This window comes from Heteronotia binoei, unplaced genomic scaffold (genome assembly GCF_032191835.1).
Source record: "Heteronotia binoei isolate CCM8104 ecotype False Entrance Well unplaced genomic scaffold, APGP_CSIRO_Hbin_v1 ptg000322l, whole genome shotgun sequence".
Lineage (NCBI taxonomy): Eukaryota > Metazoa > Chordata > Lepidosauria > Squamata > Gekkonidae > Heteronotia > Heteronotia binoei.
The window spans coordinates 158,595-182,859 of NW_026800016.1; the positions used below are offsets into that span (position 1 = coordinate 158,595).

At 58.6% G+C, this 24,265-nt stretch overlaps 1 protein-coding gene across 1 annotated transcript in view; it reads right to left on the reverse strand.

Moving 5' to 3' along the window:
• TLN1 (talin 1) overlaps nucleotides 1-24,265 on the reverse strand; it is a 74,573-nt gene that overhangs the window by 29,589 nt on the left and 20,719 nt on the right. Inside the window, exons 21-48 of the mRNA XM_060263529.1 lie at nucleotides 24,064-24,177; nucleotides 23,838-23,972; nucleotides 23,625-23,753; nucleotides 23,388-23,490; nucleotides 22,971-23,179; nucleotides 22,738-22,857; nucleotides 19,405-19,602; nucleotides 17,589-17,728; nucleotides 17,387-17,480; nucleotides 17,206-17,295; nucleotides 16,633-16,755; nucleotides 13,250-13,393; nucleotides 12,887-13,048; nucleotides 11,122-11,262; nucleotides 10,745-10,926; nucleotides 9,335-9,467; nucleotides 8,999-9,100; nucleotides 8,489-8,659; nucleotides 8,172-8,321; nucleotides 7,849-7,950; nucleotides 7,585-7,704; nucleotides 7,145-7,291; nucleotides 6,803-6,969; nucleotides 6,513-6,696; nucleotides 6,305-6,430; nucleotides 6,029-6,145; nucleotides 5,757-5,942; nucleotides 4,684-4,791 (exon numbers count right to left, since the gene is read on the reverse strand). Coding sequence (XP_060119512.1) covers nucleotides 4,684-4,791; nucleotides 5,757-5,942; nucleotides 6,029-6,145; nucleotides 6,305-6,430; nucleotides 6,513-6,696; nucleotides 6,803-6,969; nucleotides 7,145-7,291; nucleotides 7,585-7,704; nucleotides 7,849-7,950; nucleotides 8,172-8,321; nucleotides 8,489-8,659; nucleotides 8,999-9,100; nucleotides 9,335-9,467; nucleotides 10,745-10,926; nucleotides 11,122-11,262; nucleotides 12,887-13,048; nucleotides 13,250-13,393; nucleotides 16,633-16,755; nucleotides 17,206-17,295; nucleotides 17,387-17,480; nucleotides 17,589-17,728; nucleotides 19,405-19,602; nucleotides 22,738-22,857; nucleotides 22,971-23,179; nucleotides 23,388-23,490; nucleotides 23,625-23,753; nucleotides 23,838-23,972; nucleotides 24,064-24,177 — 3,897 coding nt within the window. The remainder of the gene's footprint in view (nucleotides 1-4,683; nucleotides 4,792-5,756; nucleotides 5,943-6,028; nucleotides 6,146-6,304; nucleotides 6,431-6,512; nucleotides 6,697-6,802; nucleotides 6,970-7,144; nucleotides 7,292-7,584; nucleotides 7,705-7,848; nucleotides 7,951-8,171; nucleotides 8,322-8,488; nucleotides 8,660-8,998; nucleotides 9,101-9,334; nucleotides 9,468-10,744; nucleotides 10,927-11,121; nucleotides 11,263-12,886; nucleotides 13,049-13,249; nucleotides 13,394-16,632; nucleotides 16,756-17,205; nucleotides 17,296-17,386; nucleotides 17,481-17,588; nucleotides 17,729-19,404; nucleotides 19,603-22,737; nucleotides 22,858-22,970; nucleotides 23,180-23,387; nucleotides 23,491-23,624; nucleotides 23,754-23,837; nucleotides 23,973-24,063; nucleotides 24,178-24,265) is intronic.

A 24,265-nucleotide genomic window follows, 5' to 3' on the forward strand; every position in this document is an offset into this window, starting at 1 on the left:
TAGCTTATATCCAGGAATCACCGTGTCCCACTGATTCTCCTCATTCCACCAAGTTTCTGAAATTCCCACAATGTCTATGTTTTCTCCCAGCACTAAACATTCCAATTCACCAATTTTACTTTGAACACTTCTAGCATTTGCATACAAACATCTATAATTTCCCAGGCGAGCTAGGCCCGCCACCTTCCTCCTGCCGCTTGGGTTCCCCTGCCTTCTGGGACCCTTCCTGGGCCTCAGAGTCGAGTCATTCTTCAGGGGGCAACCCCTCAACGAACCGATTTGAAAAGTGGCTCAGGACACACACCACCGAAACCGGAACTCCTCCAGGGTCATCTAGTCAAACCTCTCTGCTCATGACCTAAGTTCGATCCCAGCGGAAGCTGGTTCAGGTAGCCGGCTCCAGGTTGACTCAGCCTTCCATCCTTCTGAGGTCGGTAAAATGAGTACCCAGCTTACTGGAGGGAAAGTGTAGATGACTGGGGAAGGCAATGGCAAACCACCCCGTAAAAAGTCTGCGTGAAAACGTTGTGAAAGCAACGTCACCCTCAAATCGAAAATGACTGGTGCTTGCACAGGGGACTACCTTTACCTTTAAATTCATAGGATCCTCATTGCTATCAGATGGCCATCTAGCCTCTGTTTAAAAACCTCCAAGGAAGGAGAGCCCACCACCTTCTGAGGAAGCCTGTTCCTCTGTATCTCCTTCCCATATTCTCTTTATTTTTGTCCTGTTCAGTTGATGTATTTCTGTGTTGTTCTTTCAGCATGCTGAGCTTTTAGGACTTCTGATTCTATTTCTGCTACTTTTTACTTTGCTTCCTGTCTACCTTCAATAATTGTTGGATTTTCACCAGTTGTCTATTGAAGCTTTTCATTTCTTTGCGCTATTGGAGTAGTCTTTCAGCATTCTTCTGCGATAATATCTCCAGTTTCAGACCACAGTTTTATTTATTTATACTTTTGATTACTTTCCCACCCTTCTGGTCTTCTAATTCATGTTCACTTGGACTCAGCAATGCAAATTTGTTCGTTACATGGCCCTGTAAACTCTTCAGGAATGCTGTTTAGATTGTATTGTGGCATTACAAACGTTCTGATGTTTTTCTTCAGCTTAATTCTGATTTTCATTGTCTGTACCACAGTTGGCTCTTTTTCTAGCAGAGATAATACAGCTTCTTCATCCTCTGGGTGACATGACAGAGCTTTACATGATTATGCATGGGATAGAGAAGGTAGAGAAAGAAGTACTTTTCTCCCTTTCTCACAATACAAGAACTTGTGGACAGTCAATGAAACTGCTGAGCAGTCAGGTTAGAATTGATAAAAGGAAGTACTTTGTCATTCAAAGGGTGATTAACACATGGAATTCACTGCCACAGGAAGTGGTGGCAGCTACAAGCATAAGTTTCAAGAGGGGACTGGATAAACATATGGAGCAAAGGTCCATCAATGGCTATCAGCCACAGGGTATAGATGGAAATCTCTGTCTGGGGCAATGATGCTCTGTCTTCTTGGTGCTTGGAGGGGGGCACAGTGGGAGGGCTTCTAGCATCCTGGCCCCACTGATGGACCTCCTGATGGCACCTGGTTTCTTTGCCCCTGTGTGACACAGAGTGTTGGCCTGGATGGGCCATTGGCCTGATCCAACATGGCTTCTCTTATGTTCTCATGTCTGGGGCAGGGATGCTCTGCCTTCCTGGTGCTTGGGGGGCAACAGTGGGAGGGCTTTTAGTGTCCTGGCCCCACTGATGGACCTCCTGATGGCACCTGGTTTCTTTGCCCCTGTGTGACACAAAGTGTTGGCCTGGATGGGCCACTGGCCTGATCCAACATGGCTTCTCTTATGTTCTGATGTAATCTATCTGATTTCTGTATTGGCCATCCAGTGATGTTCATGCAGGGCTTTTCTCTTGGAAAAAGAGGTGCCAGAACTTTCTAGAGGAAAATGAAGGAGAAACACACAGGTGCCCCTCATGAACTTCTGAACATTTTTTGAGAATTTCGTTTCTACAAAGAGGTTCCGGAACTCACTTCCACCGCTTCCCCCCAGGGAAAAGGCCCTGTGTCCATCTATAAGCCATCTCTTTGGTTGCCTGAAATGTGTGTTTACAATGAAAAAATTGTTGTCTTCATAGAATTCTATGAGTTGCTCCCCTCCTTCATTTCACGCTCCTAACTCAAATTTCCTGACAATCTTTGATTTTGCTTTATTTTCCACTTTTGTATTCCAGTTACCACCTATATGATTCCCAGCACATCTTGTCAAGGTGTGCAGCCACGAGGAGGAGTATCCACACACGAGTATGGCCAAAGGGCTGGGTGGTCTTTCCTCCTCCCCGGTGGGCTGAGCAGCACCCTTGGACAGGCGTTCTGCATCTCACTCGCTTTGCAGACAGTGCTCGGCAAAGCCCCACCCGATTTCCCCATTTCTGGCTAGGGGTGATTCCCTAGTTTGTGGCTTGGAGAAACTCTCTCTCAGCTCTTTTAACTAGGATCCAATAACAGCCAGAAGGAGAAAATGACCAGGTACTTTGGGGCCCACTGGAAATCTTATTGGGCTCCTTGGCAAGGAGCAACGAGAAGGGACTCTCTTCCGACCCACACCTTTCAGTCTTCCAACCTCAGCTGGCCGAGGAGGCATGCTGAAGACCTCCATCTCCCCTTGGGTAAGCAAGAGGTCCAAGATGTGACCGCACAGATCACCCCCAGTGGGCCTCCTGCCGCTGAGGTCCGTCTGCTTTGCCCTCCTTACACTCCTACCACGTGTTCCTCCTCCACCCCCCTGGAGCACGACCCAGATCTCCCATGGAGGTTTCGTTATGTTAATTGCAAGGAATGGTTAAAGTGAGCCTTTTAGTCTTGCTAGAGTAGCAAACAGGCTAGTATCAAGATGCACTCCCATGCTAGAGAGACTTGTCATAGTTTGTAACTCGCATTTTTCCTACTAAAAACAAACGAGCAGCCAATCAGGCTTCTGTGGAGGCGACTGTCAAAAGACTCCAGGTGGGAGCTGTGCAAGGGCACTGGACTTCTAAACCTTTTAAAGCATTCTGAGACAGTTAATTGAAACCGGATTTGCTTTGAACCTCATCTATTCAGTTAGGCCCAAGAAATGTTAGACAATCTGATCTTCCCATCATGCGGTTTTTAAGTACTCATTGGATTGCCTGGCATTAGTATGTTTCTATTACTCTCTTAATAGCATAGAGGACTGGGGAAGGCAATGGCAAACCACCCCGTAAAAAGTCTGCTGTGAAAATGTTGTGACGCGACGTCACCCCAGAGTCGGAAACAGCTGGTGCTTGCACAGGGGACTGTCTTTACCTTTTTCTATTAATCTCTTACCTAATAAAAAGTTTTGTTGCTTTTTCAATAAAAAATTATTAACTCACTAAAATGTGGAAAAGGTTCAAATGCTCAGAGCCCTCAATTTATTGTCCTACAGAGATACATTCTCTATCAGTGACTTTATAGCTGTCCTGGTACTTATGGATGCTTAACTCATAAGAACATCAAAAGAGCCCTGCTGGATCAGACCAATGAAGGTCCATCTAGTCCACCCTCCCGTCTCACACAGTGGCCACCCAGTTCCTATGAAGGATCAACAACAGGGCAGAGAGACTGAGGCCTTTCTAAGAACTCCAGAACAACCCTGCTGGATTAGGCCAGTGAGGGTCCATCTAGTCCAGCCTCCTGTTTCATAGTGGTCAGCCAGTTCCTCTGGAGGGCCAACAAGTGGGCAGAAAGGCCGAAGTCTTCTCCTGAGAAGAACACCAGAAGAGCCCTGCTGGGTCAGACCAGTGAGGGTCCATCTAGTCCAACCTCCTGTCTCATACAGTGGCCAGCCAGTTCCTCTGGAGGGCCAACAACAGGGCAGCGAGGCCAAGGCGTTCTCCTGAGAAGAACACCAGAAGAGCCCTGCTGGGTCAGACCAGTGAGGGTCCATCTAGACCAGCCTCCTGTTTCATAGTGGTCAGCCAGTTCCTCTGGAGGGACAACAACAGGGCAGAGAGGCCGAGGCCTTCCCCTGAGAAGAACCTCAGAAGAGCCCTGCTGGGTCAGACCATCTAGTCCCGCATCCCTTCTCACACCATGGCTCAAGAGATGAATTCTCACAAAAGTTAATGGGTGCAGGACATGAAGCCATGGCCTCATTGCAGCTGTGCCTGGGCACGGAGGCAGGGATCTTCTGCGCCTGCACTCTGAGGTCTGTCCGCTGCTGCAGGCAGATGAAGCCAGAGAGGCTCCTTCCTGCCGACCACCAAGCATAGCAATTCCATTGGCTCCCTCCCGCCACACAGTGCTGCTGGCCCAGAGTTAAACCCAGCCTCCCTGCAGGTGAGAATGCTTCCCCGGCTGGCGTGGCAACACTTTCTCACAGCATGACACAGCACCAGGGTGAAGCTGCACCACACGTCCATGCAGTTGCTGGGACCCTCCAGCCCAGCCAGACTCCAGCTCACCCCTGAGGCCTGGTGCCCAACGCCCCTTCCCTCCTTCTGCTCCACACAGCACCCGTGACTTGCCTCGCTCCTCCCTCCTTTCCCACACACGCACACACTCCCATGCCAACACACACAGTACTCACCGGCTGCCCGGGCAGGGAGGGGAGAAAAGAGAGAGGTGAGAAGAGGCTCCTGCTGGGGCCCGGAGCCACACCCACGGCACCAGCCAGGCACTTACCACCAGGACGTGCTCCAGCAGTTCCAAGTAGCCAGTGGTGCACTCCTTGCCAAAGCGCAGCGCTCGGTGCCGGACCTCCGGGCTCACCTCAGGGTGGTAGGCAGCTTCCTGTGAAGAACCCGCGTGAGAAGGGGACAGATGCAGGTCAGGACTGCCCCTTTGGACCCCCCCAGCCTCCGCCCTGCCGGCAGACACAGCACTGAAAAGGAGAGCTCCCTCCTGCTTAGAGCCAGTCTGGTGTTGTGGTGAAGCGCGCAGACACTTATCTGGGAGAACCGGGCTTGATTCCCCACTCCTCCCCTTGCACCTCCTGGAATGGCCTTGGGTCAGCCAGAGCTCTGGCAGAGGTTGTCCTTGAAAGGGCAGCTGCTGGGAGAGCTCTCTCAGCCCCACCCACCTCACAGGGTGTCTGTTGTGGGGGAGGAAGGGAAAGGAGATTGTAGGCTGCTCTGAGACTCTATCTTTGAAAGGGGAGCTTCTGGGAGAGCTCTCTCAGCCCCACCCACCTCACAGGGGGTGGGGGTGGAAGGTAAAGGAGATTGTAGGCCACTCTGAGACTCTGTTTTTGAAAGGGCAGCTTCTGGGAGAGCTCTCTCAGCCCCACCCGCCTCACAGGGTGTCTGTTGTGGGTGGAGGGAAGGTGAGGGAAACTGTGGCTGCTCTGAGACTCAGAGCGGTGGGGGGATATAAATTCAGTATCTTCTTTTTCCAGTCTCATCTTCTTCTTTTCAGAGATGTGCAGGGCCAGCCCCGTCATTCCTGACCAACTCTACTAACCTGGAGAGAAACTGCGGGTCCCCAACACAGAACAGGGGCAGTCAGCATCCGGACAAGGGCTCTGAATAGCTGTATTCTTCAAGCAGGGTGGCGAAGAAAGGCAACCGACTGGCCTGCCCATGCTGCTAGCAAGCCTTGCCTGTCCCCGAAGCAACTAGCTGCTCTGGAGATCCCCCCTGGCCGTTCCGGCTAGCCTGGGCCCACCTGCTCTTTTGTCTGCTCCAGCTGCTGGGCCCCCCTTCTTCCCCATCCCCATCCAGATCAGAGCCGGGCCCCTGCCCAGTCCACAAGAGTACCTTGCAGGAACGCAGCGTGTCTGCGATGGCCCGGCGGCTCAGGTTGGCAGTGGCGATGACGTCCTCCTGGCGGCAGGAGTTGCCCGCTGCCACAGCCTTTGCGGTCGCCATGGTGATGCCTTTTGTCATGCGGATGAAGTCCTCTGGGGTGGAGGTCTTGGCTGGGGGCACCTGGGAGCAGAAGGTCTGCAGGAGGAGGGAGGCAGGGAGGGGTCAGGCTGGGTGGGCCACGGCCGAGGCAGGCACAGCTTCCCAGGCACCGCCACACTCACCGCCAGCTCCTGGCGGATGTGCTCAATCGTGGCCTCCAGAGCACGCGTCCCCTTCGTGGCCTCGTCCTCCACCGCCTTCACCGTCTTCAGCAGGGATGTGACGTTGGTGACCATAACCTGCCAAGGGAGCAGCCGGAGAGTGGCTCACTGCGGGGAAAGGGCTAGAGCCACTGACCGCAGGCATGCAGGCCCGTGTGCCCAGGGCAGCTCCGAGCCCCTGCCGCGGGAGAGCCAGCCTTCCGCCCAGAGCTCCCTCCCTCCCTCCCAGCCGCCCACCTTGGCAGAGTTCTTCAGCTGGTACACTGCGGGGTCGTCTCCAGATTTGCCAGCTGCTGCCTTCGTGGCGCTGATCAGGTCCCCGAGTGCTTTGGCGACGTCCTTCACAGCATTGATCAGCACCACCTGAGGGCAGAGGGGTTGCAGGTCAAGGGAGAGGTGGGGGAGGGGGTGCACGGGGGAGGGGGGGCTTCTTCGCCCTCGGTACCTGAGTCTCAGGGTCCTCGGAGCCCAGGCTGGATGCCCCCAGCTTCACCACCTCTGCCAGTCGCGTGATGGTGCCCACCGAGGATTGGGCAGCTTGGGCCAGCTTCTCCTGGCTGGCCGTGGCGTTCTGCACCAGAACTTTGGTGTCCTCCACCAGGGCCTTCGCTGTCTTCAAGATGCCCTCCCTGCCAAGAAAGGACACGCAGAGGTGGGCGTGAGCTGCCCAGGGGTCTGCCTCGCCTCACCCTCCAGACTGCTGTCTGTCGCGCCCCCCCCCACGGGCTTCCATACCGGTGATCAGCAAAGGTCTCTGCATTCTCACGGTTCAGGGTCCCCGCTGTAGCAAACATAATCGTGGTGTCCAGATCGGCGATGATGCCCGACACGGCGCTGGCTGCTGTGATGCATGCCTGGGTGCCGCGATTGCCAGCCTGTAGCGCGGCCAGCACATGGGACACCTGTGGAGGGGGGGGCAGCACAGAACACGCCTGCTGCCACCAGCGTTCTGTGGGCCGGAGAGCCTGCCCCCCCCAGCTCAGCAGGGGTCATTGGGGGAGGCTCCTGCCCTGGGCCTCTCTGGGGGCACCAGAGTCAAACCAGGCGGCCTGGGCCTGCGCTCCCCCCCGCAGGTACCTTCTCTGAGACCCTGCGGGCACACTCGATCAGCTCCTTCTTGGTGTAGGCGTCCGTGGGGCTGCACTGGAGAGCCCCCGCCTTGGTCACCAGCGCTGCACAGCCGTGGCCCAGCTCCTGTACCCGGTTCTTGATGTGGGAGCCAATCTGGGGACAAGGACAGGGAGGAGCTGCCTTCACTCACCCAGAGGGCTTCTTCTGCTCTCTGCTCTCCACCCCACAGAGGCCCTGGCTCACAGCAGCCGGAGATCCTGTCCCAGAAATGCCCTTTGGCGGCACTTCGGTCTCCAAGGGTTATGAGCAAGAAGACTAGCAAAGGTCTTCCCGGAGTCCCACCCCGATGTGGAAAATCCTCCAGTCCTCTGCAAAACACCTGCAGAAAAGTGTTTGTCCCAAGTAAAAGATCTCAGTCCTCTGCTCCAAGACGCCTCCCCTCTCACCTCCTCGTTCTCGGCGGTGAGGGCAGCCGGCTTGGCTTGGTGCGCCAGCTGGCCATAGTCGCTGGTCAGCTGGTTGGCCAATGTCCCCAGCTCATCTGGGTTGGTGGTGGACTTTGTGACCTGCAAAGAAAGAGGGGCGTGGCAGCCAGAAGAGAGACAGGGCGGGGGGGGGGCTTGACCCAGGTTCCCCCCTCCCTCCAGGTCGGAGGCAGTCCAAGCAGGACGCCACGTTTGCTTCTGGAGGGCCCTGCTGCCCTGTCTCACCATCTCCTGGACGGTCACAGCGATGGCTTTTGCCGTCTTCACCATGGTGGTCTGGTAATCCACAAAAGTCCCCTCAGGTTCTCCCACAGGGCCTTCATCCAGCTGGGGGGCGGGGAAGAGAGAGGACACTGTTCATGCGGCAGCTGCCACTCGAGAGCTGAGCTCCCCTCCCCGGGCGTTCCGCCTCCTGGCTCCAAAGGGCCTCCAAGCCCCGTCCGCTCAAGGTGCTGGTTGTGACCGACAAGCCCTCCACCCTCCCAAGGCCTTCTGTCCAAAGGACCACCCCCCTGCCAGAGCCTTAAGGTCATTCAGCAGCAGCTTGCCTGGTTGATGGCTTGTGTGATGGAGTCCACCATGCCGCCCACCACCCCTGCAGCGCTGGCGGCTTCGTTCAGGGTGGCTGTGAGGTCCTCCACCGCCTCCTGCATCATCTGCACGGCCTCCTCCAGGGCTTCCTGCGTATGAGCCGCTTGCTGCAGAGAGGGACAGGCCCTGTCAAACACGGGGAAGGGGGCGGGGGGGTCACGGAGCAGGAGCTGGACAAGCCTTATGGCTTTGCACACCAGGACAACGGGGGGGGGCATGTCCCCTGCCCATCCCACCAGGCAGGACCTCTGCTGGCCCCCTCCCCCCACTGCACCTTCGGGTTGCCCCCCGCCTCCTTGGCGGTGTAGAGCATCTGCAGGGCAGACTCCGCCAGGGTCTTGGTCTGGTCCAGAAGGTTCATCTGCTGCTGATGGTTGATGGTCTTGGAGGCGGCCCCCACAGCTGCCAGCACCAGGGGCTCAAAATACTGGGCCAGCTGGGACACCTGCAAGGGGAGAAGCCACGCAGCTGAGCGGGGGCCGGCTCTCTTGCTGCCTTCCACACCCCAAAGGAGCAGCAGCAAAGAGAGCAGGTCCTTGCTTCGCCCAGCAGGGCTCTCAGGGCATCCTGAGGAAGCGTGTCGGACGGGGCTTTGCCTCCCCCCCACAGCTCCAGAGCTTCTGATTCCTCACAGTCATCTACCCCTGGAGTGTGGTGGCGCCATCTGCACAGGCCTGCCCTCCCTCCCCCCTTTCCCAGCCACCCTCCACGCAGGGCCAACCGGGTCCTCCTCCCGCCCCATTCCTCAAAGGCCCTGAACACTGCCCAGGGGTGGCCCAGTCACCTTGTGCCCCAGCTGGGAGGCTTCGGCTCGTGCCGCGTGGGCCACCGGCTCAATGAGGTTGCTGATCTCCCGCACAGCCGTCAGCATCTGGTCGTGTAAGGCCTGGAAGAGGAGCGGCTAAGAAAGCAGCCCCAGGAAGGGCAGGGAGCCCAAAGAGGGCAGGACTGACAGCCAAGGGAGAGCAGGCAGCACCACACAGAGCCCCCATTTCTTCCCCTCCCCCAGCACCACTGCCAAGAGCGGAGCCCAGAGCTCCGTGGCCTCTCCACTGGTCAGGGACATCGCCCTGGCTGGGAATGAGCCTCACGGAGCCCCCGCTCAGCGCTGCCCCCTCACCTCCTGGGAGATGCCCTCGCGGGGGGCCAGCTGTTGGCTGATGGCTGCCAAGGAGGCCTGGTCCACATCCCGGATGCACTTGGCCAACACCTCCACAGCCTCGTCGCACTCCCGCTGCCCAGGGGCCTTGTCCCTGCAGAAACAGCCACCATCTGCTCACCCCACGGAACAGCACTCCCTCCTCCTCCCAGCTCAGGCAGCAGCCAATGAAAAACCAGAGCTCTCACTGGCACCCATTCACAAGCCCCGGGCAGAGTAGTGATCAGAAAACAACCACCATTCGGCGTGTGCAAAGTCCAAATCCAGCACTCCAAAGCCAAATCCTATAAGAAACCACACTAACTAAGCCCACACAAAACCCTTTTTCTTTGCACAATGTCTTCCGCAGAAGCTGCCCATCGCTGGAGCCCGTCTCCTGGGGTCAGGGAGTAATTTTGGCCAGGGAACTTGGAAGCTTTTTGCCATCTTCTGGGCACGGAGCCTGCAGGGGGCACTGGGGATGTGGGGAGGAGGTATTTGTGAAATTCCTGCATTGGGCAGGGGGTTGGACTCAGTGACCCTGGAGGTTCCTTCCCAATCTATGATTCCTGACAAGTCTTTCTTTCCCTCCTAATGCCAGGTTTCCAAGCTTTTGGCAGGTTTCAGTGACCAATGAGGGCTAGAAAGCTGCTCATTTTTAAAGCAAGAGCCCGAACTCCTGTTGCTCCTCAGAGACCAGCAAGATTTTCGGGGCATGAGTTTTTGAAAGGTCAAAGGTCCCCTTGTATCTGACGAAAGGAGCTCCTGCCTGCCCCAAGGCTTCTTGTGCCCTGCGCCCCTCTCTCTCGCTCATTGGCCCCTGGGGGGCGTGGGGGCTCTCGCAGGAAGAGGCCCTGCTGCAGGCCAACCCTTGAGGCTCTCCCAGGGAGCTGCTGTGGCTTCTGGGTAGGCCTGGCCACATTCCTACCATGTCCTGTCAATCAAGGGGGAAGGCAACTGAGGTGTCCGTGCGGAATGCGAGGCTGCAACAGGTGGCTCTGCAGAGAACTAATCCCTTCCAGGACGGGAAAGGCACATGCTCTGGCCTGAAGGCAGCAGGAGGAGGAGGGAGGCCTTTGGCCCGCAGAGGCAGCCACGGCCACTGCCCCCCACCCCCTTCTGGGCCCAGAGGCTGAGCTTCTCTTGCTGGGCGGAGAGGCGCCCACAGCACAAGCCTTCTGAAGGCTGGGTCCCAGTCCTCTGCCTTGGAGGCTGAGCTGTGAGCACCACGTCCATCCTGCCCAGCATGCCACAAGACGGGGGAGAGGGGCCCAGGCAGCATCTCCAGCCAAAGAGACGGGGAAGGGCCTCTCTCTGGCCCTAGAGAGCCTGGCTCAGCACAAGGGAGCTTCCCGCCTCCTCCCCTCAGGGACAGGCCCTGCTCTCACTCACCTCATGTTGGTGATCAGCTTCTTGATGGAATCGGAGACCGTCCGCGAATGCCCGGCCAGCACTGACCACTTGGGGGGGTCCTTCGGGTTGACGGCCAGTGAGCGAGCAGTCTGGATGAGGCCGGCAGAACTCTCCAGCATGGTCTTGGCAGCAGCAAGGATGGGCTCCATGGCTCTGCGCCCCTGGGGGGGGAGGGGGGACACACCAGCGCTAAGCGGGGAGGGGAGGGGGGACCGCTTCTTTCCCCTCTGAACAGCCAGAGCTGGAAGGACCCCACTTGGGCGGGAACCCCCCCATGGGAATTCTGTGAGCTGTCCTCTGCGAGGTCTCCCCCCTGGGCTCTGCAGTGGGCTGCAGCCACTCACTCCCTCACTCACCTCTGGGCTGATCTGGGCAGGCACCGTGGCAAACTCTGGGTTGGAGGCAAAGGCCGTCAGATTGTCCACAGCCTCAATGAGGGGGGTGGTGGCTTCGCGACAGAGCTCTCGGTTCTCGGGAGTGAAAGCCCCATCCAGAGCCTGGCGGGAGGGAGGGAGGGAGAGAGAGAGGCCCGGACAGGCTCAGGCCCGGCTCACAGCGCAACATCCCCCACTCCAGCCCCACACTTCCCAGCAAGGGAATTATTTGCCGAAATGGTTCTTCTGGCAGAGGAAAAAACAGTCACACAGCCAACTGTTTTGCTCCTGGCCAGAACAATCTGTAGACAACTGCTGGGCAACAGCGACCGTGGGACAACGGCGTAGTGTAAATTCTGAATGCAGGGGAAGAGGACGAGGTGGTTTTCACCTTCCCTTTGTTCCCTTAATCAGCCTCAAGGCTCAAACCAGACGGCATGTTCATTTATTCAACTGCAGCCTGACCCCTGCACAGGGCCAGTTCAGCCGCACAGTGGGGAAGCAGCTGCCCCTCCCTTCTGGGGGCACGGGGGCTTGCCGTGGTGGTTGTGACACATCGCTCCTGTGGGAGCTTGCAGGAGAGCAGCAGGAGCCGTGGCAACCAGGCACACAGCCTCTACACAGAGTGTGAGACACACAATTCCCTTTAAGCAGAAGATGCTCTCAGAGCTGCTGGTCGCAGAGGCGAGTTCCCACCCATGTTCCCTGTACGCTGAGTTAGTGTGAGCTAGCTCACAGTTTCTTTGCCTCCAGCTCACACACTTTTGTCTTGGCTCAGGAAGATGGCCCCAGAGCACACTAGCGTCTGCAGCAGCTCACCACTTGAATGCAGGAGCCCACAAAGCAGAATTCTTGCTCCCAAGAAGCCTCCCGAGCGTAGCGGGAGCACTGGGCCCCAGTGTGTGTGTTTGGCATCCCCGGGAGCCGGAGGGAGGGAGGGAGGGAGAGGCTTCCCTGACCCCCTCCAGGCACGAGCCCCAAGGGAGGAGGCTCGTGTGTCCTCTCCTTTCACAGTAAGGGGGAAAGCCCTCCTTCCTTTCAAAACAACTTTTACATATCATTTCACAACAACACGGGAGGAGCAACAGAACCAAGTCCAGAGTCCAGGGACACCTTCAAGGCTCACAATGTATAATTCCAGGGATGCGCTCACACTTTGACAGACAGGATGGAATGAGACTTATCAGTCCACACATGTGTGTTAGGGCGCCAGAGGTGTGGGCTATGAAGTCTCATTCCACCCTATCTGACAAAGCCCGCCTGCACACGAAAGCTCGCGCCCAGAATGAAACCTGGTTGGTCTGAAAGGTGCCCCTGGGTTCTAGCTCTGTCCTGCTGCTTCAGGCCACCATGGCTGCTGCCCACCTGGGTCTGTCTTCACAGGAGGAACGAAACATTCGGCCGGCGGGGGGGGGGGGGGGGAGGAATCAAAGCAGCTGCTTTATATCCAGACTTCCCTCTTGACTCAACATGCCGGACAGACTCATAAGACTGAAATTTGCTTTCACCAATTTTAGTTTATTAACTGAATCTTCCTTCCTGGTAATTATGCGAGGGGGGGTGTCATGCCTAGCATGCAGGAGGCCCCCGGGAGCCTCCTCTGGAAGCCACGGCCAGGAACAGCAGCTCTGCTTGGCTCATGGTCAGAGAAGAGGCTGCCAGAGAGGTGGATGCAGCAGACAGCTCCACGCACATTCACACTGCCTCACTCTTCTTGTCTCTCTGCAGCTCCCTCCACCCCCCTCACCTTGATGGTCTTGACCAGGTTAGCGGTGCTGTTGGCCACCTCCTTGGCCGACTGGACAAACTGGCGCTTGGCCACCGGGTTGGCGGTGTGGGAGGAGGCCAGGCGGCAGGTGTTGCAGAGGGCGGAGGTGTGCTTGGCCACGATGGTGGCAGCCGACAAGACCTGCAGAGAGGAGGGCAGGGCAAAGGCAGCCGCCTCAGAGGGAGGAGGTCCCCCGCTCCGCCTTCTCTACCTTCCTGCCCCGCAAGGGCCGGCCCTCTCCCCGTCAGCCCAAGCCTTCCTCCCCTCGGAGCGCCACAACCTGCCCCAGTGCATCTTGGGGCACCCCTGGGCTGGGCCAAGCCCCGCCCCCCAACGCCCTACCTGTGACTGCGTGCAGGCTGGGTCCACAAGGTTCTGGCAGGCCATCTGGATGGCTTGGTTCGCTCTGGCAAACTGGGTGGGGTCCACGAGGCCTTGCTGGCCAGCCTGGCTGTTGGGATCAGAGACGCCCACGAGGTAGGCTGCCTGGGGGGGAGGCGGAGAGAGGAGTGGGGTGGCTGGGCTTTGGGACGGCCCTTTCCCCAGCCTGAAGGAGGAAGCAGGAGCTCTGCGCCTCTGCTTCCCTGGCCAGGAGGGAGGAGGAGACGCCCACGAGGTAGGCTGCCTGGGGGGGGGAGGCGGAGAGAGAGGAGTGGGGTGGCTGGGCTTTGGGACGGCCCTTTCCCCAGCCTGAAGGAGGAAGCAGGAGCTCTGCGCCTCTGCTTCCCTGGCCAGGAGGGAGGAGGAGACGCCCACGAGGTAGGCTGCCTGGGGGGGAGGCGGAGAGAGAGGAGTGGGGTGGCTGGGCTTTGGGACGGCCCTTTCCCCAGCCTGAAGGAGGAAGCAGGAGCTCTGCGCCTCTGCTTCCCTGGCCAGGAGGGAGGAGGAGACGCCCACGAGGTAGGCTGCCTGGGGGGGAGGCGGAGAGAGGAGTGGGGTGGCTGGGCTTTGGGACGGCCCTTTCCCCAGCCTGAAGGAGGAAGCAGGAGCTCTGCGCCTCTGCTTCCCTGGCCAGGAGAGAGGAGGAGACGCCCGCGAGGTAGGCTGCCTGGGGGGGAGGCGGAGAGAGGAGTGGGGTGGCTGGGCTTTGGGACGGCCCTTTCCCCAGCCTGAAGGAGGAAGCAGGAGCTCTGCGCCTCTGCTTCCCTGGCCAGGAGAGAGGAGGAGACGCCCGCGAGGTAGGCTGCCTGGGGGGGAGGCGGAGAGAGGAGTGGGGTGGCTGGGCTTTGGGACGGCCCTTTCCCCAGCCTGAAGGAGGAAGCAGGAGCTCTGCGCCTCTGCTTCCCTGGCCAGGAGAGAGGAGGAGACGCCCGCGAGGTAGGCTGCCTGGGGGGGAGGCGGAGAGAGGAGTGGGGTGGCTGGGCTTTGGGACGGCCCTTTCCCCAGCCTGAAGGAGGAAGCAGGAGCTCTGCGCCTCTGCTTCCCTGGCCAGGAGAGAGGAGGAGACGCCCGCGAGGTAGGCTGCCTGGGGGGGAGGCGGAGAGAGGAGTGGGGTGGCTGGGCTTTGGGACGGCCCTTTCCCCAGCCTGAAGGAGGAAGCAGGAGCTCTGCGCCTCTGCTTCCCTGGCCAGGAGGGAGGAGGAGACGCCCACGAGGTAGGCTGCCTGGGGGGGAGGCGGAGAGAGAGGAGTGGGGTGGCTGGGCTTTGGGACGGCCCTTTCCCCAGCCTGAAGGAGGAAGCAGGAGCTCTGCGCCTCTGCTTCCCTGGCCAGGAGGGAGGAGGAGACGCCCACGAGGTAGGCTGCCTGGGGGGGAGGCGGAGAGAGAGGAGTGGGGTGGCTGGGCTTTGGGACGGCCCTTTCCCCAGCCTGAAGGAGGAAGCAGGAGCTCTGCGCCTCTGCTTCCCTGGCCAGGAGAGAGGAGGAGACGCCCACGAGGTAGGCTGCCTGGGGGGGGGAGGCGGAGAGAGAGGAGTGGGGTGGCTGGGCTTTGGGACGGCCCTTTCCCCAGCCTGAAGGAGGAAGCAGGAGCTCTGCGCCTCTGCTTCCCTGGCCAGGAGAGAGGAGGAGACGCCCACGAGGTAGGCTGCCTGGGGGGGAGGCGGAGAGAGAGGAGTGGGGTGGCTGGGCTTTGGGACGGCCCTTTCCCCAGCCTGAAGGAGGAAGCAGGAGCTCTGCGCCTCTGCTTCCCTGGCCAGGAGAGAGGAGGAGACACCCACGAGGTAGGCTGCCTGGGGGGGAGGCGGAGAGAGGAGTGGGGTGGCTGGGCTTTGGGACGGCCCTTTCCCCAGCCTGAAGGAGGAAGCAGGAGCTCTGCGCCTCTGCTTCCCTGGCCAGGAGGGAGGAGGAGACGCCCACGAGGTAGGCTGCCTGGGGGGGAGGCGGAGAGAGGAGTGGGGTGGCTGGGCTTTGGGACGGCCCTTTCCCCAGCCTGAAGGAGGAAGCAGGAGCTCTGCGCCTCTGCTTCCCTGGCCAGGAGGGAGGAGGAGACGCCCACGAGGTAGGCTGCCTGGGGGGGAGGCGGAGAGAGAGGAGTGGGGTGGCTGGGCTTTGGGACGGCCCTTTCCCCAGCCTGAAGGAGGAAGCAGGAGCTCTGCGCCTCTGCTTCCCTGGCCAGGAGGGAGGAGGAGACGCCCACGAGGTAGGCTGCCTGGGGGGGAGGCGGAGAGAGAGGAGTGGGGTGGCTGGGCTTTGGGACGGCCCTTTCCCCAGCCTGAAGGAGGAAGCAGGAGCTCTGCGCCTCTGCTTCCCTGGCCAGGAGGGAGGAGGAGACGCCCACGAGGTAGGCTGCCTGGGGGGGAGGCGGAGAGAGGAGTGGGGTGGCTGGGCTTTGGGACGGCCCTTTCCCCAGCCTGAAGGAGGAAGCAGGAGCTCTGCGCCTCTGCTTCCCTGGCCAGGAGAGAGGAGGAGACGCCCGCGAGGTAGGCTGCCTGGGGGGGAGGCGGAGAGAGGAGTGGGGTGGCTGGGCTTTGGGACGGCCCTTTCCCCAGCCTGAAGGAGGAAGCAGGAGCTCTGCGCCTCTGCTTCCCTGGCCAGGAGAGAGGAGGAGACGCCCGCGAGGTAGGCTGCCTGGGGGGGAGGCGGAGAGAGGAGTGGGGTGGCTGGGCTTTGGGACGGCCCTTTCCCCAGCCTGAAGGAGGAAGCAGGAGCTCTGCGCCTCTGCTTCCCTGGCCAGGAGAGAGGAGGAGACGCCCGCGAGGTAGGCTGCCTGGGGGGGAGGCGGAGAGAGGAGTGGGGTGGCTGGGCTTTGGGACGGCCCTTTCCCCAGCCTGAAGGAGGAAGCAGGAGCTCTGCGCCTCTGCTTCCCTGGCCAGGAGAGAGGAGGAGACGCCCACGAGGTAGGCTGCCTGGGGGGGAGGCGGAGAGAGAGGAGTGGGGTGGCTGGGCTTTGGGACGGCCCTTTCCCCAGCCTGAAGGAGGAAGCAGGAGCTCTGCGCCTCTGCTTCCCTGGCCAGGAGAGAGGAGGAGACGCCCACGAGGTAGGCTGCCTGGGGGGGAGGCGGAGAGAGAGGAGTGGGGTGGCTGGGCTTTGGGACGGCCCTTTCCCCAGCCTGAAGGAGGAAGCAGGAGCTCTGCGCCTCTGCTTCCCTGGCCAGGAGAGAGGAGGAGACACCCACGAGGTAGGCTGCCTGGGGGGGAGGCGGAGAGAGGAGTGGGGTGGCTGGGCTTTGGGACGGCCCTTTCCCCAGCCTGAAGGAGGAAGCAGGAGCTCTGCGCCTCTGCTTCCCTGGCCAGGAGGGAGGAGGAGAAGGAGGGACCAGGGTGGACCGCCTCGGGCCTCCTCACCTGGGCAGCGGCTTCCGTGAAGCCACAGAGGGCCTTGGAGGCGGTGCTGATGGAGTCGCCAAACTCAGGCAACTTGCTGTTCTTGGCATTCTGGGAAATACCAGCCATCGCCTCGCCCAGGACCTGCCGGAGGTGGAAAGGCCACAAGAGAGAACCACCATGAAGAAAGAGCTAACACCAACTTGCTATCTTCTGTTAGGATTGTTACTTATTCTGATGCATAAAACTCTAGTTATAATATTTCCAAATATAAACATCAATAATCCCCGCTATCATCGCCTGCAGAAGCCGCATCAATCAACAGCCACTTCTGTTATCAACTGCACAGTCCAAATTGTGAATTTAAACCGTCTCAAGCGCAGATGTCTCCTGAGCAGAGCAGGCCAAAGGGCTTCTGCTGATCCTGGAGGTGCTGCAAGAAAGGGCTTGCTGAAGGCAGCAGCTGCTAAGAGGAGGGGCGACAGCACAGGCCCCTCCCTGGGGGAACAGGACCCTGCCCCCCCCCCAAGGAACAGTCTGCCCTGCCCAGCAGCCTCCCTTGCAGCCCTGCCCTGAGACCCGCCCACGGCTCACCTTGGAGTTCTCCAGGACGCTGTCCAGGCAGCTGAAGTAGGACATGTCGTTGACCGCCTGGGTGGGGTTCTCCAGGAGCTCTCGCACCGTCTGGCCAAGGGGGAGGAGAAGCGAGCTCAGAGGAGTCCCCTGCGTGCCCCCTCCCCCTCCCCCCGCTAGCCCTCGGCCTCCGCCCACTCACCTCCAGCTCCCGCAAAGCGTTGGCGCATTCCTTCTGGCCCGGGGCTTGCTGGGTGCACATGGTGATCAGCTGGTTGATGCTGTCCGTCACCGCCCTGCGGAGGAGGCAGAGCGTGTCTGTCCTGGGAGCCCCTCAGCGCCAAGGCCAGGAGCTCCTGCTGGGGAGCCCCCCCCCCACTCCCTGGCAGCCCCCCTCGCCCTACCGTGCAGCGGCTGCCAGCTGGTTCTTGAGGGTGGGGGCAGCAGGATCCGCAGAAAGGGCTTTGGCTGCCAGCAGCAGCTTGCTGGACGACATGGAAATGCTCCTCAGGTTGGACACCACCTGCGCCTGGCCCTCCTTGGACTGCGAGGGGGAGGGCAGAAGGGGGGTTGGAGAAGGGGGGTCGGAAGGCTCTTTCTTGCCCGCCCTCCCTCCCTCCCCCGTGAGGCTTCGCCAGCGCCAAGCAGCAGCCCAGAGGCCTGCAGAGACACGGACGGAGCCGCCAGCCTCTTCTTCAGCATTCTGGTACCTGCTTGGCTTGGCCTGACTACATGGCCAGAGATGCTGCAAGTCCCTGTTGTAAGAAATGCTGCAAAGGAGCTTTCATGTTTTCTACCACAGGAATTAAAAAACCTAATTTATGTCTCAATCGTTATGAACGGAGTAAAACCTGAAGTGATTCTGCAAAAGCAATTTCTGCTAAGTCTTGATTTCTGCACAAACAGAAACCACCAAGCTCTCTGCACCAAGCAGACGCAGTCCGACCGACAGCCAGAGAACCCCAGCAAGGACACAGGACACTAATCTACCAGCTGGGAGAGGAACGGCAGCTCGGAAGTCCCAGGAAAGGGAAGGCCAGCGCTTCCGGGGCTTTCCTCTCTTTTCAGTTGTGTCATTTACAGTACCAAGAGCAGACTATAAACAGAATCAACACACTCTTTTCCCTCTCTTCTTTCACATTCCCTGCTCTTTGAAAATCCTCCTGTCTCGTGCCTTCTGTTTGCTGTCTTTATTCAAGTACAAAATTCCTCTGGACATTTGTGTGCCAGCGTGATAGGCAGGGCCACTCGGTGACCTCAGGCCCTTGGGGAGGCTGACTGGCAGTGGTGGCCGCCACACCAGAGTGAAGGCTGGGGGCCTCTCCGGGGCGGGGGGAGAGGGAGCAAGCGAGTGAGTGAGGAAGGGCTGAGTGGGGGCAGTGCAGCAGCGAGTGTGCTCTGAGGGGCCTGGCGCCTGCCCCCCCCCCGCAAGGCGCCTCAGAGCACCTGTGCTGCCTCTGCACTCAGCGGAAGCACAGAGCCGGGAAGGTGGGGCAGGAGCAGCCCAGCGAGGTTCTTGCCCTGGCTCCAAGGTGCTCAAAAGCCTTGCCATGGCACCACTCTGCTCACCCTCACCACCCTCCTCCACCTCACCTGGCTTTGCGGGGGCCCCGCCCTGGTAATGGGGGCCTGTCATTTATTCAGACCGTTTGGCCCCCTCTTCAGAGACCTGTGAAGAGGTGTATGGAGCTCTCCCCAAACTGAAGGAGTTCTTGCAAGCCCCAGTTATGAATCCCCATGATTTTTCAGCAACCAGAGCCCAAAGGAAAAAGAGAAATAAACTCCCCAAGATTAGCCTCTTGTTTGTGACGCCCACCAAGCTACTGCAATCTCCCAGGAGCTGAGAAAGTCAGGGCCAGGGAAACCTACCCCCCCCCAACCCCCAGCTCAAACACCTTGAGATGCATTCTGGGAGCTAAAACATCAGGTGGTCCCCTCCTCTCTGTAGAGGGAGGGCTGAAGGCTAGACAGCCCGGGGCAAGGGCAATCCAAAGGCACTGCTCACTAACCCCTGCTGGGCGCAGGGACTGCTGCCTGCCAACATCTCCTGCTGCCTCTGAGGAGGGCCCATGGAGCTCTCACTGGCATTGCCCCAGCCTCAGGCCGTGGGCTGACCTCTACCAACCCCATCAAGTGTGCCAGAGGGCCTTGCAAGGGGAAAGAGGCGGGCCCTGCCCAAGTCAGCCCACTTCACCCCTCCCCCTCCCCACCAGCTCTTACCGGGGACTGCCCTGCCATCTCCACGCCCGCCTGCAGGAACTCGTCGAAGTCTTGGCCAAACTTGCCAGAGGCCTTGGCCAGGTCCTGGGGGGTCCCACGAGATGCCTGCACCAGTTCATTGGCGGATTGGTTCAGGCCAGCTGCTGCCCGGTTCAGATGGCTCTGGGCCTCCTGGAAGTTCTTGCTGCTCGGAGGGAACTAGGAGCCAAAAGCAGGAGTCAGATGCAGCCCCGGCAGGCGAGCAGTTCACAAACACTCTGGGAGGCCTCCCTGCTCCCACAGCAGCCCAAGCCACGGAAGCAGAAGACACAGAAGCAGAGTTAGACCGCTGTACTGCCTGCCCCTCCTCAGCACAACGCCCAGGCCGAACGATTCCTCCTCCTCCGGCACAGGCAGCTGCTCAGCTGAGGGAACAGGGACCCCTCCACACCCCCTTTGCTGGAGGCGGGAAGTGCTGCCAACCTGCAGCCAACTCACGGCTGCCCTTCCGGAAGTTTCCAAGGCAGGAGATGTTCAGAGGGGGTTTAGCATTGCCTGCCTCCGCAGTGGGACCTTGGCATTTATTTCTTGGCGGTCTCCCATCCAAATAGTAACCAGAGCCAACCCTGTTTAGTTATCCAGATCTGACAAGATCGAGTCACCCCCTCCCTTCGCCAGAGTGGCCCAATTATGCAGCACCCAGACAAAAGGAGGAGCCCCCACCCCCGCAGGAAACATCCTCTGCTCTGCTCTAAGGCTCCAAACCAGCCAGCCTCACAAATGGCAATAAGAGAACTGGCCGCCTAGGCTGGAAGGAGGCAGAATACAGATAAGAACCCAAGAGGAGCCCTGCTCAGGCCGTGGCTTCGGAAGGGAAAGAAGAATAAATGAGCGGCTACTACGTCGATGGTGTCCTCAGGAAAGGTGTGGATTTTTGGCCCATGGCTTACATTTTGAAGATGAAGCTCTTCTATTGGGAGATGGTTTGCACCTCATGAAGGAAGGCGAAAAGGTGTCTGGTAAGAGCCTTGCTAACCTAATAAGGAGGACTTTCAACTAAATTGTACGGGGGAGCAGGACAATAATCCAAAGCTTAGTATGATGCCAATAACTGGGAATAAGAAGCCTGAAGTTCTGGCAGAGTGGCACATATGCCAGGTAACATTACCTCGCAGGTCCGTAAGGAAACAAAAACCTCAGGTGCATAAAACATGGATTCCAATGTCTCTCCACTAATGTGCAGAGAACGGGAAACAAGCAGGAGGAACGGAAAGTCCTAATACAGCAAGGGGTCTATGACTTAACAGGTCTTATTGAAACGTGATGTGATGACACTCATAACGGGAATATTAGGATTGAGGATAACAACTTATTTAAAAGGGACAGACAAATAAGGAAGGGTGGAGGAGTTGCGTTATATGGAAAAGAAGCATATACTTGTGAGGAACTACATGAATCTGACCATGGAAGTTCAGCTGATGCTCTCTGGGTAAAAATAAAAGGAAAAAAAATAACAGTGATATTATGGTGGGGGTCTGCTATAAGACCACCAAGCCAAGCAGAGGACTTGGAGGAGACACTCCTAGAACAGATTACAAAGCTCTCAAAGAGACGGGACACAGTGGTCATGGGAGATTTCAATTTATTGGATAGCTGCTGGAAGTCCAACTCTGCTAAAAACGAAAGGTCAAATAAATTCCTGACTTGTCTTGCTGACAACTTCATTTTCCAGAAAGTGGAGAGGGAAACCAGGGGATCTGCTATCTTGGACTTGATTCTCACCAACAGGGAAGAATGGCCTGATGAGGTGGAAGGAGTGGGCAACCTGGGCAGGAGTGACCATGTGATTTTGGAATTTACAGTCTTGGGGAAGGGAAAAGCTGTACATAGTCAGATATATACATTGGACTTCAGGAAAGCAAATTTTGATGAACTTAAAGTTATTTGGGGTAAAATCTCATCGCCAGAAATATTTCAGGAGAAGAGACTTGAAGAGGGGTGGGAGTTTCTTAAAAGTAGAATACTGGAAGCGCAATCACAAAGGATTCCTATGAGAAGGAAACATGGGAGGAGCCTAAAGAAGCACAGGCGGCTTCATAAACAGTTCTCTAAAGACTTGAGAAATGAAAAAAGGCTCGTTTAGGAAATGGATGGAAGGCCTTATAACCAAGGATGAATGTAACCAAATAACCACAGTTTGCAAAGAAAAAGTTAGGAAAGCTAAAGCTGATTAGGGCTCAGACAGCCAAGGGATGCTAAAGACAACAAAAAAAGGTTTTCTTATGTTCAAAGTAAGAAAAAGAGCAAGGACATGGAAGGCGTGTTGTGGGGCAGGAAAGTGAAATTGTAACAGGTGAGAAGGCAGAACTGCTCAATTCCTACGTTTCCTCTTTCTTCTCTTGAGAGGAAAGTGATGCTCAACATGGCAAAAACAGAGCGATGATGAAGGGAGGGAGTTGTAGCCTAGGATCAGTACGGAGGAATAGCACATAAGCAGCTAGTTTCTTTAAATGAAACGAAGTCCTCAGGGCCAGATGAACTGCGTCCAAGGGTACTAAAAGAAGTTGCAGGTGTGATTTCTGAGACGCTGTCTATTATTTTTGGGCATTCTTGGAGAACAGGAGAGGTGCTGGAAGACTGAAGGTGGGCAACTTTTGATGAGGGTGAAGCCGCCAGTTGCAGGGCAGCAGGCCTTGCCTGCCAAGGAGAGGCTGGTGGAAGAGGAGGTTTCTCCTCCGAGTTCGAGTCTTCTGGCTGCTTGCTGAGGCCAGGAGCGGTGGTGACCGGAGGGTCAGTAAGAGTCTTCTTGGAACCCTGGTGGGTTTGGCCGGACCGTCCCAGAAGGGAGTGCCTGTGGAACTCTGATCCTTTTTAGCTCTCTACAATTGGCCTGAGGGTCAAGGTAACTAGCTAGCTGTTAAAGCCTTTTATTATTTTGTTATATGGTGTTGGGAAAATACCTGTACTGACAAGAATACATTTTTGTTAACCTTTTGTTTGGTGCCAGTGGCTTACAAAGGGGCCAGTGCTTTTCGGCCCAACTCAGAAGGAGGTATGAATGCTAGAAGCATCTTTTAGTGATCTGGAGGTTGTTGACCCCTCAGGGGAACAGGGGGGACTGGGCCCTGTAAAAAATACCAGTCTGGTGGCAGCAACCGGGGGAAAGGTGGAAGAGCTTCCCCCCACCCCGATATTTGATTTAAAGCGCGCGGGTAGCAAGTCCCCTCACAGGGCCCATTAATAACGGGAGGTGCTGCCGGAGACTGAATACGGCCGTCACCTGGGGCCTGATCCCAGCACAGCTGCTGTCCTGTCCTCTGTTGCAAGCCCACACACACCCCTTTCAACACTCACTGAGTCAGCCAGGAGCTTCTTGCTGGCCTCGCCAACCGTGCGGATGGCTGCGTCCACGTCCCTCTGCCCAGGCAGGCAGTTCACACAGCGGTTCAGGGCCTGCGACACGGCCTTGGCCACCTGTTGGGAGAACCCCAGAACGGTCAGCTCACTCCCCCCCCATGCAGGCCAAGAAGCAGGAAAGGCAAGGGAGGGGGCAGGAGGAGAGGGACGGGGGGGGGGGGGGGGCTCACCTGCGCCAAGCGCTGCTGGCTCTCGGGGTCCCCCGGCTTCGCCACTGCCTTGCGGGCCTCCTCAATGAGGTTGCCCGCCTTGTCCATCACGTCCCCGGCACACTCCAGCATGGCCGCCTGCGCCACTGGATCCTCTGTGCTGGCTGCCACGCCCCGCGCGGCCTGGCTGAGGGAGCGCAGGGCATGTGCCACATCTCGGGCTGCCAGCCCTGTGGGAAGACAGAGGGGGGAAAGAGTGCCAGCCCAGCCCCGCCCTGCCCCCTCGGGGGAAGGTGCAAGAGGGCTGCACCAGGAGAGGGAGGAGATGGGCAGGGCAGGCCGAAGCAGAACTTGGTGGGAGAGAAAGGGGTCTGGGAGAAACCCACCCATTACGCCAGCCAGTGGGGGAGAGAGAGGCAGCTCAGGGAGGACCTGTACCTGTGTAGTTCTCGTTGCCCTGGGCCACCTCTCCCAGCAGCTGGGCGATGGCAGAGCTCACAGCTTTGGTGCTGTTCCCCAGGTCCTGGGCGCTTTTCTCCATCTGCGGCAGAGGCAGAGTCCGTGGCACACCAAGCCTGCTGCCCAAGGGAGCCCCTCCCGCACCCCTCCTCACCAGCCCCGCAAAACCCACTCGATCCCTTGGGGCACAACAGCCCACCCCCCCGCCCCACTCACCGTCTCTCCAGGCAGCGGCTTCAGCTTGCCCTCCTGGGCAGCCGCCCTGGCTTCCTGCAGGTCTCGCTCCAGGCTCTGCACCAGGCTGAGGGCAGAATCGATCTCCAGGGGTCCACAGGCCTCCTGGGCCTGCCAAGGGGAGAGACGCCATCACTGCAGCCGCCCTGTGCCCAGGCAGGCCTGGGGGGGGAGGGAGGGAGGGGGCAGCTGTACCTTCTGCGCTGCGGTGCGGAGCTCAGCTAGAGCCGCTGCCAGGTTCTTGGCACACTGGCTAAGCTGCATGGCAGACGCCTGGTCCGAGATGGTGGGCACGGTGGCCTTGGCTGCAGCAACCATCTTTCCGCCGGGCTGCAGAGAGGACAGACAAAGCCTTGATGGCACAGCCGGGCATCCAGCTGGAGCCTTGTGCCAGTTTCGGGGGGGGGGGGCATCTCCTGACCTGCAAGAAGTTCTGGCCGGCAGCGATGAGCGAGAGCTGGGCACTGGGGCTGTCGGGCTGGGCCTGGCTGCCACGCACACCCTGCACCAGCATGGGGATCTGGTCGGCCACCACCTACAACCAGACAGGAGGGGAGCAGGCTGAAGATCCACACATTCACAGGGGCCGGCAAGCCACAGCTGCCCCATCCAAAGGCTGCCTG